We start from the raw sequence: 16,519 nt of genomic DNA, 5'->3' as shown, positions 1-16,519 counted from the left end.
TCAGATCAATAGGGGCTTCTGGTGGTTGGTAAGGAGGGAATGACTACGAAGGGACACAAGAAGACTTTCTGGAGTGACAGAAGTTTTCTATATCTTGATAGAGGTGTGAGTTACATGGGTGTGTACCTTTGTCAAAATTGATCAAACTGTACATTTAAGAATATGCATTTCCTTTGTGTAAATCATATTTCAATTTTAAAATGTTTTCAAAGTACCACTAAATAATGAAGACACAAGTAACAAAAAAAAAAGAAGAAGAAGAGGTAAGACAAAACCAAAAAGGATAAAGCCCTGTTTTAAAATGTCAGAAATTAACAGAAGGTATTCCCTGGCAGTCCAGTGGTTAGGACTCTGAACTTCCCAGGTTCAATTCCTGGTTAGGGAACTAAGATGCCACAAGTCGTACAAAATGGCCAAAAGAAAAAAAGAAGGAAATTAACAGAGCCTTAAGGAAAAAAAAAAAGAAAAAGACTGCACCCATGGGTCCTGACTCTTACTGTGTCTTAATTGGTGCAGATATAAGGAGTCTTGAAAGCACTCTGGCTGACCCACACCCATTCTGTGAGGTGGACATTTCACATGGAAAGTGTAATAAGCAAGCAGGAAAGAATGAAGTGTCCTTGTGTCTTAAAAATGGCTAGACTACCCAGAGGGCTGGGTGTTATGAGAAAGCTAACACATTGGCAGGAATTAGAGCCGCATAATCAGGGTAGTCCTTGGACACTTCTGGAGGAGAGGGAGTTTCCTCCGCTGTTTTAGCTGCTTACATTTTGTAATCAACCTTATGGTCCTATGAGAAAACATCACCAGGACCCATCAGAGGGTTTAGGTCAAGTGACCTGGCTTTATAAAATGGGAAAAACTGATCTCCAAGGGATCTTCTAGATTCGGAGCTTCTGTAATCTCACATACCAAATTCCTACCTTAATATCTACCGGCCTTAACTACCTACTCTGACAAACCTGTGTGCTTTTTGAAGCAATGGGCTGCTGTTTGTGCGGCACAAAGTTATGTATTATACAACTTCGTTCCAAACAACTGCTCTGTTTATATAGACCACAGTTTTATTTGTTGCCAATTCACATAAAAGTAGGAGGAAATGGCAATCCACTCCAGTATCCCTGCCTGAAGAATCTCATGGACAGAGGAGCCTGGTGGGGAATACAGTCCATGGGGTCGCAAAGCGCTGGACACCACTGAGTGACTGAGGGCTTCCACACGTGCACATGGACAGGGAATTCCGCGATGGAACACTAAGAGCAGTTTCAAGTATGTGGCCATTTCTGACCCGAGTGTGACACCCTGGAAGGCAGCCACTTTCTCTTACAAAATTTCCCTCAGAGATACAAGCAGGGTCAGAGCACTGGGTCAAGTGGGGAATGTAAGACAAACAAATAATCAAAATCTTACCTGTGGGGTGAGCTGCTAAAGTCAGGAGCACCACGCTGAAAAAGAAACAGCAGACTGGTAAAGAACGCTTCCCCAGCACTGAGAAAACAACATCCATTTCCACCCATTACACTTGGAAATAGTGAGATTTGCCTAAAAGCAAATTATCTATACTGTATGTTCTCATTCTGATGAAATCTAACTCATCAGGAAGAGAGTGAGAATCTCCTGAAATGCCTCGAGTTTTGGTAAAAGGGTTGGATCTCCTGTGATGATTCTGAGGGTCCATACTTTTCTTTGAGCATCAGCTGTACCACAAATGATCATCATAGCCAGCTCATCTAAAGAGAGTCCTTGTCAGCGAAACAGAACAGACTTTAAATTACAAACAGGCTGCAGCCTAAAAGCTAGCTGTTGCATGTAAGCTAAATCAACTTGTGAGCTAAATCACAAAATTAACTACAAAAGGAGTGTTAGATTTCCAAAAAACTAATCCACAACATGGTCCATGCCATCCACCCTGTGCCTGAAAACTACCTGGACCAATCTGTAGTTGATGCTGTAAGGGACGATGCAGGTCATATCTGTTTGGCTCTCTCCCATCTTCCTCTCTGGAAACCTGTCCCATCTCCCAGTGCCTGTCTACAAGCACCTTCGTGTGACCCTAAGCCCACCTTCCATACCCTCTTCTATCAAAACTCATGCTACCAGGCAGCTGGTTTAATTGGAGGTAGGAATAAAACCTTGTATTCAAATAGAAGAAAGAATGTTTGTTTGTTTGTTTTAATGTTGGATGGCCTCACTCTGATTCTTAACCCTGCAAACACATCTGAATAGCCCAGTATCCTGGCTAGAATCTCTAAGGGAATAGTCTGGGCATCCATGGTTTTACTTTGCCATGGCTCCTGGAAGCTCTAAAGTACCAGGGCTGAGAACCACTGCCTCAGATCTGCAGTTGGTGACATTACAGAGAAGTAGAAGAGGCCAGTTTTACAGGGAAACCAATGTGAGTTCATCAGCCCTGCCCTGCCCTGCTCTTGAGTTACCTCCCAGCACCATTTCTGATTTTCTGACAGCTCCCAGAGGAGCGGCATCACAGAAAGAGGGGAGAAGAGAGGAGGGTCAGGACAAAGGCCAAGGAGAATAGCCACATTCTGGCCATTCAGAAGTTGTAGGTTTGTAAGATAAGTGTTTACATGCAGCTGTAAAAAACATACACACCACAAACAAAATGAGCTTTTCTATCCTTCACACAGGCTGTCTGCTTGCTGTCTCTTCCTTCTCCAGAAAGCACATACCCTCTACATACTCCATTATTTTAGCTCACTGGATCCCCTTCCACTTATAACTTCAGCAGTGGAGTTATTGCTCTTATGGTAGGACGTGAGGGACCCCTTTTCCATCCCAAAATATCTCCCAGGGCCTGTCATGGCATTCCAAATGCCATCATCAGGATCACCCCAAAGGGTGACTCTAAAAGAAAAGACTAGGGGGTAAAAATAAATCATTAAATAAAAGAGTTGGTTCTCTAGTCTACATCTGAAAATTTGTAAATATAATGTCACACCTTCCTAATTCCTACAATGATGGCCTTGGGAGCAAAAGCCATATTTTATTCATCTTTGGATCTCAAGTATTTAGCAGGGTCAGATACACAGCAGGTTCTCTCTGTGTTTTCAAACCAGTAGAGAGATCAAACCAGCAGGCAGAGGTCCAGACAGATCTGACCAACTGCAGATCTTTGGGTTTGGATGCTCAGGGCCCATGGCAAATCGAATCTCAGCCCTGGTTCACCTTCTTCACTTGTACTGAAAAGACTTAGAAACAGAATCAGCAGTCTGAGGCAGGAAGCCTTGAGCATCACGCTCCTCGGCAGTGAAACCCTCACACAGGGGGACAGGCAAAAGAACTAGCAGGTGGGGGTGGTCACAGCAGTTTGATTTTCCATCCCCTTAACCCTCTGCTGCTGCTCAACTTGGCTATAATTTCGGGGGGGGGGGGGGGCGGTGCGGAGAATTGTCTAAAGTGGTGCGATGTCATGGAAACATTTCAAACACCAAGAGTCTTTCTGCATTTTCAGAAACATCTCTTGAAAAGGCAGCTGATGGGTCTGGGCAGAGTGGAACTAATGACTGTTTTCAGCTGAGTACAAAAGAGGCCACAGCTATGTTTGGGTTGAATTTTGCCTTCAAAATGGCATTTTCATAAATACTCAGATATTCAGGAACTTTATCTGTAGGTGGAGAATACAGCTCATGTCGAACATTTTAAGCTGAGTAACTTCCTCCAGAAATCCATGAGGCCAAAACTGATAGGGGCTTCCCTCATAGTTCAGTTGGTAAAGAATCTGCCTGCAATGCAGGAGACCTGGGTTCAATTCCTGGGTCGGGAAGATCCTCTGGAGAAGGAAACGGCAACCCACTCCAGTATTCTTGCCTGGAGAATCCCATGGACAGAGGAGCGTAGTGGATTACAGTCCATGGGATTGCAAGAGTAGGACACGACTTAGCGACTAAACCACCAAATGTTGAAAGGCACCTCCGTGAACTCAGTCCTCTGGACAGAATGCCATTGCATTAGGCAAACTTGAGCTTCGGACACAAACCTCGCTGTTTCTCAATTAGGTCCCGCAGGGTGCCCCGGGGGCTCTCAGGATTCAAGAATGCTCCCAGGCTATTCTACTGAGTGGCTAAACCCTATTCTATGCCTGTTTTGGGGCAAGGGTACAAAAGGATGCACATATTCAATGCATGCATGCATGCTAAGTCACTTTAGTCTTGTCCAACTCTGTGACCCCATGGACTGTAGCCACCAGGCTCCTCTGTCCATGGGATTCTCCACGAAAGAATACTGGAGTGGGTAGCCATTTCCTTTTCCAGGGAATCTTCCCAACCCAGGAATTGAACCCTGGTCTCCTACAGCTCCTGCAGTGCAGGCAGATTCTCTACCACTGAGCTACCAAGAAAGCCCATATACTCAGTGTTATGCTTGATTTATAACATTTAAGTGTAATCTATTCAATATTACACTTAAATGTCATAAACCATGCCTCAAACTTCATCCTACCTTAACAAAAACACCTTCAAAACAACCTGGAAGTCCAGATTAAAGCAGAATTCTGAGTCCCTGGAGCTTCAGGTCAGAAGGTGGTGGTGTGGGGAAAGTCCAGCCTCTGGCTCCCGACCCCCAAAGCACCCTCTTGTCTCCCCAAACCAGGCTCCATCCTGCACCCAAAGGACCTCAGACATGTGTGTTGTGTGTGGACATCTCAGCCTGCAAGTCCATCCTCCACCCACAACCTTCCCACTAAAATCCTTTCCTTGGACATCCACTGGGTCTGGGAATGAGTTAAAAAGACAAACTTTGGAATCCACTTGGGTAGGAAATTTCAGGGCCCAGTTTAGAAGAAAAGGTGTGGGTTCTTATTAGTCTTACAGACTCCAAAATCCCTAGGGAGAGGCATAGACCTCTGAAGTCTGGGCTGGGTGGAAGCCCTGCTAGTCTGGCCTGAGGATAGGACTACTATTTAGTTTCCTCAATTCTGATCATCTCCCCAATTATTTAGGTTGCCTTGATGGCAGGCACACTGGCTCAGATCTCCCTAATCAAGATATTATTGAAAATAAAAATCTATTAGTTCTAGAAGAATATGAATTATTTTTTGAAATTTTAAATTATATTTTACCTGAATAGATAGTTTAAGTACTGCTGGTCAATGTCACTAAGGAATAAGAAAAAAAAAAGATAAAAGATGAAATAATAGATGTTTTACATATACAGAATAATAATTTTCCTCTATTAATAAATTATACCTATGTACAAGTTACATTTATAAATTATCAAGAAACAACACAAAGTGTACTTCATATTCAAAACCAATTCCTGGTTCAATTTCGAAAACCATTTCCTAAGTTAGTACCATCACATGCATTTTCACTTTGGTCTATTATTTCCTTTGGGTACATGTGCAGTTTTAAAAGCTGTGTTGGGACTTCTGTGGTGGTCCAGTGGTTAAGACTCCACCCTTCCAGTGCAGGGGGCGAGGGTTTGATCCCTTGTCAGGGAACTAAGATCCCACATGCCACCAGGCTTGGCCAAAAAATAAAAAATAAAAGGAGTGTCAGCTCTCTCAGGCCATTGGACTGGCTTCTAAGGCTACCATATTTGACAAGTAAAAATACAGCACACCCAAATAAATCTGAATTTCGGGTAAAGAATAATGCTTTAGTATAAATGTGTTCCAAATATTGCATGAAACATACTTCAACTAAAAAAATCATTCACTGAAATTCAAATTTAACTGGGTATCCTGTATATTATCTTAACAACTCTACCAACTTCTTGCTGCAAAAACACTTTATTCAAAGAAAATATGATGCCTTAGGACCCATCACACACCGTCAGAGTATATACTGCCTTCTCCCAGGAGTCAGTCCCTTCAGACCTTTCTCTGTGGGCCTCACCTGGCCCCAAAACCCAGCTGATCACTAGGGGGCTTTGACCTGGCAGCTCCAGCCTGACCGAGGCCTGAATTCTCATCTTTTTCATTTACATTCAGCAACTGCGCCCCTGACTGCCTTCAACAAAGGCTTCATTTTACCTCAGAACAGAGCTAGAGATGGGAGGGACTTCTGGGTCTAGTTTGGAAGGGGCTGGAGAAACAAGAAAAAAGACTTGTGCTTCTGAGCTGCAAGAAATGAACTGGGGCCCAAGGAGGCCAGTCACATAATTTTTGTCAAAATGTCATCTAAATGGCTGCCCTGAGGGAAGAGGAGAGACTTCCAGGCTCTTCACACATGGCTGGCAGCTGGCACATTTCAGCTCCTGGAGGACCCAGACTGCTGCCCTCCCCACACCCTGGACTCTCAAGAGTCTCTCTGATGGAAGAAGCTCACAACCCCATGAGTCTCCCCCTTTACTTTAGTGAAACATTGACTTACCAGACTTCAAAAGTTCCCTGGTGGCAGAGTGAATAAGAATTTGCCTGCCACAGCAGCGGACATGGGTTCAGTCCCTGGTCTTGGAAGATTCTACATGCCACAGAGCAACTAAGCCCTTAGGCCACAACTACTGAGCCCGAGCGCTGCAACTACTGAAGCCCGTGTGCCTACAGCCCATGCTCCTCAACACGAGCAGCCACGGCAATGAGAAGCCCGTGCACTGCAATGAATAGTCCCTGCTTGCCGAAACTAGAGAAAGCTGGTGAGTAGTAACCAAGTTCCATTGCAAACAAAATTTTTTAATTAATTATAAAATATATGTGTGCAAGTCACTCAGTCATGTCCAATTCTGCAACCCTATGGACTGTAGCCCGCCAGGCTCCTCTGTCCATGGGATTCTCCAGGCAAGAATACTGGCCATTCCCTTCCCCAGGGGATCTTCCCAATCCAGGGATCGAACCTGGGTCTCCTGCGTTGCAGGCAGATTCTTTACCATTTGAGCCACCAGGGAAGCTCCATACAAAATAATACATGTATTTTTTTAAACGTTTACCTTAACTTGTTGGGCTTCTGGGATTTCTGTAGTATCTTATAAGCCCCTGGAGAAGAAGCAACAGGAATCACTGACAGGGAATTCTGCAGAGGACACGAACTCCTTGGGGAGAAGGGCCCCTCTTCCCCGCAAGGGTCCCCCGCAGCCCACAGAGGGTGACCCACGGCACTCTAGAGGACTTTAAGGATGCACATCTGATAATCCCCCAGATGATGCAGTTCATAAAAAGGGCTGGGCCAGTGAGGCTCATGGTCCACAGAAGGACACAGTCAACAGGAGGCTGTGTTTCCTCTGAGGGTGCCATGAGAAACATCACTGGATTTCTGAACTGTGTGTGTCACAAAGTCAGGGCACTGCTTTCCCTCTAAGAGAGGAAACACTGGTTTGAAATAAAGTAGACGGTCCTTTTACTTCACCCACTATTTTTTTTTTTTAAGCGTACTGCTGAAAGAGAGTTTTTATGGACAAAAACTTCTGGATATGGAATTCTTCCCACCATTTTTTAAAGAAGACCAGCTAGCACTGCACAAGTGGATCTGGGCAAATGGAACCTAGGCCCTGGTGCGTTAGTTAACATTTTTTCATGAGAAAGAGGAGACTCTATGGGGACTGGAACCATTTTGGGAAAACTCCAAAATAGGAAAATCAAACCAGAAAAAAATGTCCATTTAATTTTAACCTTGACATCTTGGATTTAATCTTCCTATTGTCTGGGATCACTAAAAAGTGGATACATGATGAGGTCTAAATAATAAGTCTCAATTGTTTAAGTAAGAATTCTTTAAAAACTTACCTATACAGAGTAAGTGAATCATAGCCCAGAAATATCCATCTGGATCAAACTGTAACACAGGGTTTTAAAAAAAAGAAAAGGCTGTAAGACAAACAGGATCCAGCGTGGCAATTTTAAATGCCAACACACAGCGCCAGGCACGGTGCCAGACAGGACTCTGGGACCTTGGGCCAGCTCCTCCTTATTCCTCACCCAGTTGGCCTACGCGACATCTTCCTAAAAGGGCTCTCTGCCTCCAGCATCTCTTTCCCTACCCCCAACACACCCGAGCACCACATCTTTAAAAGGCAGATCCAAGGGGCTTCCCCAGTGACTGAGTGATTAAAAAAAAAAATCTGCCTGGCACTGCAGGAGACGCAGGTTCGATACCTGGTCTGGGAAGATCCCACATGCCACAGAGCAACTAAGCCCCTATGCATAACTATTAAGCCTGTGCTCTAGAGCTCAAGAGCTGCAACTACTGAGAAGATGTGTCGAAACTACTGAAGCCCCTGGGCACCCTAAGCCGTGCTCCACTACAAAGAAGCCATGGTAGTGAGAAGCCCACGCATCACAAATAGAGAGTAGCCCCTGCTCTCCACAACAAGGGCAGGCCCAGGCAGCAACAAAAACCCAGCAGAGCCAAACATAAATAAATAAAAGAATCATTGTCTTTAAAAAAAGGCAGATCAGATGGTGTCACCTATTGCTTAAAATCATCCAACAGTCCCCCGGTGGCTTCAGGATGAAATCCGAACACAAGGCACCCAAGAACCCCCATGACAAGCCCCTGTCAACCCAACCAGTCCCATCCACTGCCCATCCCCTCTTCAGAGAAAGAGAACTTGCACTTCCCCAGCCAACTTGGCCAAGGGGCACTCCCTCCTCTCCTTCCCTTCCTTATTTTTTCATTTATCTCACCTGACACATTTCATTTAGCTTATGATCTGCCTCTGTCTTCACCCTCCATGAGATGGTCAATTCCAAGAGGGCAGGAATTAGCCCAGGGGCACCATGAGGCTGAGTCACAGAGCACTTAGGAGACCTCCACGACTCTGTCCGCCCCTGCCTTCTTCTCCTGGCTCACTCCTCCTCACCCTTCAAGATTTAGGTCCAGGGACTTGCCTGGTGGCCAGTGGTTAAGAATCTACCTCCCCATGCAGGGGATGTGGGCTCGATCTCTGGTCAGGGAACTAAGATCCCACATGCCACGGGGCCACTAAACTCAAGCTACTAAGCTGCTAGAGCCCACACCATAACTAGAGAGAGAACTCCATGAGCCACAACCACAGAGAAGCCCCGTGCGCTGCCATGAAGAAGAGCCAAATAAAGAAAGATTTAGGTCCAGTAAACAGAGCCTGGCTCCAGCATCAGAAAGATCTGGGTTAAATTCTAAAATCTCCGCTTACTTGTTAGCTGGTGACCTTTTGGGCCTCACTATTCTTTAACTACAAAATAGAGACAATAATAGCCGCTACCCTTGTGGAATTGTTGTGAGATTAAATAAAATAAGGCACTAAAGCATTGGCCCAGAGCCTGGCACCCAGCAAGCTCAATATAATCATCAGCTCTTCCTCCTCTGAGCCTCCAAGTCTTCCCAGGCGCCTGGCAGGATCCCACCCCGCCCCGGACAGAGCCCTGGCCTTCCCGGGTTATAATTATCTGTTCATCGTCTGCCCCCTCCTCTTTGCTCTGACTAGACTCCAGCTTCTGCCCGGACGAAGGCAATTTCTCTTTGTGCCCCCAGAGCCTGGCTTGGTGCCTGACACTTGTTGGGGATTTAATCAATGCTGGGGAAGGAAAGAAGGGAAAAAAGACCCAGGCAAGAGATGACTCCTGGAGGTGGGGGTGGGTCCTCAGTGCCTAAGAAAGAAAAACTCAGGAAAACAGAGTGAAAATCACTGTGTAGATGAGGCCCTTGGGATGTGAAAGTGAAAATGGTAGTTGGTCAGTCATGTCCGACTCTTAGCGACCCCATGGACAATAGCTCATCAAGCTCCTCTGCCCAAGGGATTTTTCCAGGCAAGAATACTGGAATAGGCTGCCATTGCCTCCTCAAGGGGATCATTTTAACCAAAGGATCAAACCCACGTCTCCTGTGTCTCCTGCATTGGAGGCAGACTCTTTATCCGCTAAGCCATTGGGAAGCCCCCTTGGGATGAGAGTGGAAAATCAATTTTGCCTCGGTGTGTGGGTCATTTGGGCTCGCAGGTCCTCCAAGCTGGCACAGAGGGTGGACTGCCCCCATCACAGCACCCAGAGGTCTGAGCTCTGCGGGCCACCCTGCCACACACAGACAGAAGGCAAAGACCCGAGGGGAGGTGCTGGCCTGGCCGACGGAGCCCCTAGGCCCGGCCTGGAAGTTCGCTTTTACATGTCTTTGCACAGGCCGGGGTCATGCCACTTCTCAAAGGAAGGACTCGGAAATTCTGCTCATCCAGGCAGGCTTCAGAGACACCTGAAGGCAAAGTGAGTCTACCTGAACTTACCTGGGAGTCATTGAAGGGCAGGCACCCGGCGGCGGCCAGGAGGAAGAGGGCACTGTGGAGAGGAGGTCAAAGACACAGCTTTACTATTCAAATGAAGGGCGTCCCGGAGAGGGTGGATTGGAGCTCCGGTGAGGCAGAGATCCCGAGAGACCACACCCAGCTGCCCTGTTCATCCTCTGAGCACCACATTATCCATCTAGTTTTCAGTTACGTGCTCTGCTGACACCAAACAGTTCCTTCTCTGGGGCTCAGTGAGCCATCTTCCCAGAAAGAGGCATTTGCAGGACATGTATAAAACCACAGCAGGCTCACTCAAGAACAACAGTATATATAGGAACTTCCCTGGTGGTCCAGTGGTTAAGAGTCTGTGCTTCCAATGTAGGGAGCATGGGTTGGATGGCCGGTTGAGGAACTAAGATCCCACATGCCACATGTTGAGTAAAAAAAAAAAAAAGTGTACATAAAAGGAGATTTTTTAAAACTACCGATCCCAACAAATACACTAGCGGAAAACTGGCCAGTGAAAGTGTCAGTCGCTCAGTCGTGTCCACCTCTTTGCAACCCCATGGACTACAGCCCACCAAGCTCCTCTGTCCGAGGGACTACAGCCGACCAGGCTCCTCTGTCCAAGGGATTCTCAAGCACACTGGAGTGGGCTGTCATGCCCTCCTCCAGGGGATCTTCCCAACCCAGGGATTGAACTCAAGTCTCCCACATTACAGGCAGATTCTTTAACATCTGAACCACTAGGGAAGTGGGAAATGTGGCCAAGCAGACTACAGTTTTGCTGCTTACCAATAAGAAAACATTGTGGAAAGCATATTACAATCTTAACAACTCACTCAAATAATCAAACTTAACATCTCCAGTAGTGGGACAGATCAATATCATGTGCCTCCTGATATGATGTACTGAGAAGGGTACAGTGCCACTCATGTGTTAGTACGCACAACCTAGACTGAATCTCAGGCAAACGCTGAGACAAACCCAAACTCAGGGACAGTCCACAAAACAATGGGCTTATACTATTCGAAAATCTGAAGGCAATGAAAGGCAATAAAACACCAAGGAACTGTTCCAGATTAAAGGTTATATAAAAAAAAATAAAGGTTAGGAAGAGACACGGCATCTTTGGGGGAGGTGAATACTACAAAAGAAAATAACAGGATAATTGACCAAATTTGAACATCGACTCAATATTACATAACAGTATTATATGAGATGTTAATTTTCTAAACATAATCATTGCACTGTGGTTACACAAAAGATTATTATCTTTAGGAGACACACTTTGAAGTGTTTAGGGGTATAGTCATAATCCCTGCAACATATTCTCAAATGGTCCAGAAAAAATATGAGTAAGAATAATTATATATATTCTGATATATATTTTGTGTGACACATATGTTGTTGTTGTTTAATCACTAACTTGTGTCCAACTCTTTTGCGATCCCATGGACTGTAGCCTGCCAAGCTCCTCTGTCCATGGAATTCTCCAGGCAAGAATACTGGAGTGGGTAGCCATTTCCTTTTCCAGAGGATTTTCCTGACCCAGGGATCAAACCCGCATCTCCTGCATCGGCTGAGGCGCTTTACTGCTGGGCCACCATGTGTATATGTGTGTGTGTGTATATATATGGAGAGAGAAAGAAAGCAAATACAAAAACTGTTATCAATGAGTGACACTAAATAAAAGGTATATGGGAGTTCATTGTAATATGCCTGCAACTTTTCTACCAGTTTAAACTTTTTTCCCAAATAAGAGAATTCCTTGGTGGTCAGTGGTTATGACTCTGACCATTTTTACTGCCAAGGGCCCAGGTTCAATCCTTGGTCAGGAAAGTAAGATCCTGCAAGTCACTGGCACAGCCAAATAGTAATAATAATTAAAAATTTCATTAGAAAAAAAATCTCTTATACATACAAAAATATTTATGGATGAAATCCTACAGAGCCTGGGATTTGCTGAAATGAGGTGCTGGGTGCAGGCTTCAGTTGCAAATTGTTGAATCTCAGTGATGAGTCTACAGAAGTTCATTTTACTATTCTTTTTATTTTTTATATATATTTAGAAATTGCCATCATAAAAGGCTTTTTTTAAAAAATTCTTGCACAAAAAAGTAACATTGCCAATCATAGGTATTTTCAAATTTTCTCATTCATGAGAAAGTCTATTTGGAGTTATTTTTTGACTTAGAAATAAATGGGTTTTATATGGTATTTGGGTTTCCTATACCAACATACCTTGCCCTCTATCTTGTCCCAGTCATTCTCTCTTCCTAAAGGAAGGCAGCAGAAAACACAACACCCACATGATCACATGCTCTTTTCCCTTCTTTCCATTTATGAGGCAGCAACATACTTAGGATTGGGTCCCTTCTGACCATTGCATCAGGCAGCAAACAGCAAAGGATCAAGGACATGAACAGGGACAGTGAATACAGCATTTTCACCATTACAGGATTTTATCGTGGGACATCTCACACCCATATATATTCTATGCGTACTCAGTCGCTTCAGTCGTGTCCAACTCTTTGCGACCCCGTGGGCTGTAACCCACCAGGATCCTCTGTCCATGGGGATTCTCCAGGTAAGAATACTGGAATGGGTTGCCATGCCCTCCTCCAGGAGATTTCCCGACCCAGGGATTGAACCCGCATCTCCTGCGTCTGCTTGCATTGCAGGCAAATTCTTTACCCACTGTGCACCTGGGATGCCATATATTCTATTTACATATTGAATTCTGTATTACTTACATATATATGTAATACATGACAACAGGCTCTTCATAACTTAAGTACACTGGCAATAGTGATGCTAATCAGTTCTGTCCACACACCGTCCCCCCGAGTCCTCAATGTTATCATGACACACACGTGTACCTGACAGACTGGCCTGGCTAGCCCAGCCCGGAACAGGAGGACGGGCACGGGGGAAGCCTCGGAGCTGGGGCCTCAGGGCCTTGGGAGGGGCAGGATGACAGGCAGAGGTTCTCCACTCCAGCCCACCCACTCCTGCAGTCTTGCCAACTTTCAAGGCACACACACAAATGGCCTCAGGAAAACTCCCTGGCACCCAATTGCAGAGCAACTCAGAGGCCAGGGTAAGGCGATGGGAGGGAGGCTCACAGCGAGGGTTCCTGCAACTGCACATGAATAGACAGGCTGCAGGTGTGGGGAGAGGAGGACCCACATGGCTTCAGTGTCTGCCTGCAGTGGACAGAAGGCTTTGGAGCTCCGGTCCCCATCCTTTTTGGCACAATGGGCCAGTTTCATGGAAGACAATTTTTTTCCATGGACCAGGGTAGGGGGATGGTTTGGGGATGATTCTAGCACATTACAGTTACTGTGCGCTTTATTGCTATTATTATTACATCGGTCCCACCTCAGATCATCAGGCATTCAATGCTGGAGGTTGGGGACCCCTGCTTCAGACATAGGACACTTCACCATCCACAGGCCATGAGTGTGAGAGCCCTCAAACAGGCCCTTGGGACTGAGGGGAGAAGGGGGTCAGCCAGGTGTGGGAGAGCCCAGGTTCCCACCAAACTTGCCCTTGAGCAACACCTGATTCCACCAGGCATGGCATGAATGGGTTTTAATGCCTCTCTTTAACACCTGCTAATCTCTTAAACAAGAGGATGAGTCCTGACTGTGGGGTTTTTTTTCTTCTTCAAGTAGCAGCCTGTAATACAGGCCAAAAAAAAAAAAAAGGAGATTGGATAAAAGCCCAGAAATAGCTGAAACAAAAAGGCCCAAATCCATGCATCAAAGCATTTCTGCTGATTTTCTATCTACAGGACTGAGCTTCGCAGCTACTGCGGAGGAGACAGGAAGTCATCAGAGAATGAGGCACTCGGATCAGAATTTGCACAAAAGGGGGCACAGGGATGGGTTGTGGGGGAGGCGGGTCACTGCTCATGTTTCAACTGGGGACATTGAGAAACAGAGGGGTGTGCAGCCTGTCCACGGCCATGGTGCCATGTGGCCCAAAACCACAACTCAGATCCCTGGATGCACCTTTTTCCACCGTGGGAATTCTTAAAAACTCAATAAACTGCAAACCTTATTTTTAAAACTTTAAGTCGTTTCCATTTTTCCATTTTCATTCTTCATCAGTATTGCGCAACTCAGCGAAATTCTGGGCATCAGTGGTTGAAACCTAGCACGGGTTGTTTTCCCCTTAGAAATAAAATATTTCAGGGAAAAAAAAGGAAGTAAATTTTTGAATAAGACATGAAACAGGGATATTTGAGTGTTTGTAAGAAATTCCTCTGTCAACTCTCAAGAATGAATCATCAACAGACGGTTTCTTATCAGAGTTTAAAATCAGGTTAAATCTTCTATTTTAGAGGTTTGTGGAGTTGGTTTTTTTTTTTTTTTAAACTTACCTACAAATCTTTGCAGGAGAAGTTTTCTGTATGAAAATAAAAAGACTTAGCATTAGTCTTAAAAAAAATTTTTTTTTGTTCTCCTTAAAAGAAAATATTTAGATCAAGAAGCACATAAATTATGAGTAAGTTTATTGGGGTCTTAACAAGTTGCTGCACTTCAGTTTTTATTGAGGCTTTTTCTGCTTGGACCAAATGAAGGATGACTCAGAGGTCCAGAGGTGAGTCACTTCTGGATGAGTAGTTTCACCACTCTCACCATTAGAACTCTGTTTACCCACAAAAAAGCACAATGCCACCGAGCCCATGCCTTCAAATATCTCATGCGCCATAAAAAGGAGACAGAAATCGATGTTTCCTGTGCAGGAAAAGAAATCAGGCTCTGGTTCAACTTCTATTCCACTCTGTCTCTTTAAATTTTCCTTTCATTAATCCAGCTCTGACTCTGAGCAGCGCTATAAATTCTCTGGTATGATGTGTAAATTAGGAAACAGAAAAAAAAAGGACCAGGGACATTTGATTCCACTCCTAGAGAGAAGGAAAAAAGGGCAGATTGGGGAAATCGGAACTTGGCGTTTAAAGCTCCCTGAAATGAAGAAACAAAGAAATTTTAACACAGACTCCACCTTTATTACTTCCTTTTTTATTACTTTAAGGGAATTAGGCCTTGGCACTTGGGAAGAAATCTCTAGCAGGGAGAAGCATAGATTTTTCTACATTTGATAAGGAAAATGGCCAGGTACATTTCAGAAGGATTATTTTGCTAGTTGAGGACAAACTACAGTTTTGGGGTTTTTTCCTTCCTCCGGCTCAAAGTGTGAAGTACGACCATATTATTTAAAAGTGAAGCACTGGGCTTCCCTGGTGGCTCAGAGGTAAAGAATCCATCTCCTGCCAGTGCAGGATACAGGAGTTCAACCCCTGATCTGGGAAGATCCAACATACAGGAGAGGAACTAACTACTGAGTCTGTGCTTTAGAGCCTGGGAGCTGCAACTAGTGAAGCCCTCGAATCCCAGGATCTGTGCTTCCCAACAAGAGAAGGAACTGCAATGAGAAGCCCGTGCACTGTGACTAGAGAGTAGCCCTCGCTCTCCACAACTAGAGAAAAGGTCGTGGAGCAAGAAAGATCCAGCACAGCTAAAAATGAAATAAATAAATAATACTATAAAAGTGACACACTTAAAAGGTACGAACTCCCATTTATTATAAAATGAGCAAGTGCTGATGATGTGATAATGTACAGCACAGTGCCTATAGTTAACAACAGTCTACTGCATGTTTTGGAAGTTGTTAAGAGAATAGATCTTAAAATTCTCATCACAAGAAAAAAAAAATGTTGTAACTATGCATGGTGACGGATGTTAACTGGAGTCACTGTGGTGATCATTTCGAAATATACACACTGAATCATTATACAGAATACCTGAAATGAATATAATTTTATCTTTCAAGTATATCTCAATTTTTTTTTTAAGAAGGTAAAGCACTGGCAATAGAATTGTGTGGTTTGCTGTGAAGGCTCTCTTAAGTTTTCACATGTGACTAAATCATCCGGTTGGTACTGGTTTAATGAACACGAGGCGTCTGTGAACAGAGCCATGGTTCCCGTCTTTAGATCCTTTGTCACCTCTCCTATGTTCTCTCTCATCTTCGTGGAACCCGCCTCAACAGTTCAAAAGGCAAAGCGGACCTTGACTCCCCTGCCCCCTGGTGGAGATTCGAATCCCTTCGGTCCCAGAAGGATGACACGCAGAGGTGACCTGGCCTGCCACCTGGATAACTGCCCCCAACTTGGGAAAACGTGTCACCAACAGATTCTGAGCTAAACATAGCCAACATCTCCAGAGTTTGGAGGAAGAGTAGAAATGAAGATGAGAACGAAAGGGATGCTCAGGACTTCCCTGGCGGTCCAACGGTTAAGACTCCGAGCTTCCAATGCAGCGGCGTGTGCCCACGTGAATGTCAGTGGCTCGGTCATGTCCTT

The 16,519-nt window shown here is 44.9% G+C and overlaps 1 protein-coding gene across 7 annotated transcripts in view; it reads right to left on the bottom strand.

Moving 5' to 3' along the window:
• The window catches only part of TMEM241 (transmembrane protein 241), a 114,748-nt gene that overhangs the window by 53,425 nt on the left and 44,804 nt on the right, over positions 1-16,519 (bottom strand). For all 7 annotated transcript variants that reach the window (XR_009690810.1, XR_009690811.1, XM_061131034.1 and 4 more), the window contains exons 6-11: positions 14,534-14,559; positions 10,144-10,195; positions 7,676-7,724; positions 6,883-6,928; positions 5,075-5,110; positions 1,411-1,445 (exon numbers count right to left, since the gene is read on the bottom strand). Coding sequence is in view for 5 of the 7 variants with exons in the window: in XM_061131034.1 (XP_060987017.1) it covers positions 1,411-1,445; positions 5,075-5,110; positions 6,883-6,928; positions 7,676-7,724; positions 10,144-10,195; positions 14,534-14,559 (244 nt within the window). In the remaining 2 variants the exon portion in view is untranslated. The remainder of the gene's footprint in view (positions 1-1,410; positions 1,446-5,074; positions 5,111-6,882; positions 6,929-7,675; positions 7,725-10,143; positions 10,196-14,533; positions 14,560-16,519) is intronic.

This window comes from Dama dama, chromosome 27, assembly GCF_033118175.1.
Source record: "Dama dama isolate Ldn47 chromosome 27, ASM3311817v1, whole genome shotgun sequence".
In the NCBI taxonomy this organism is placed as follows: domain Eukaryota; kingdom Metazoa; phylum Chordata; class Mammalia; order Artiodactyla; family Cervidae; genus Dama; species Dama dama.
Note: the sequence above shows the minus strand (reverse complement) of the source record. Positions and strands in the feature narration are given on the sequence as shown.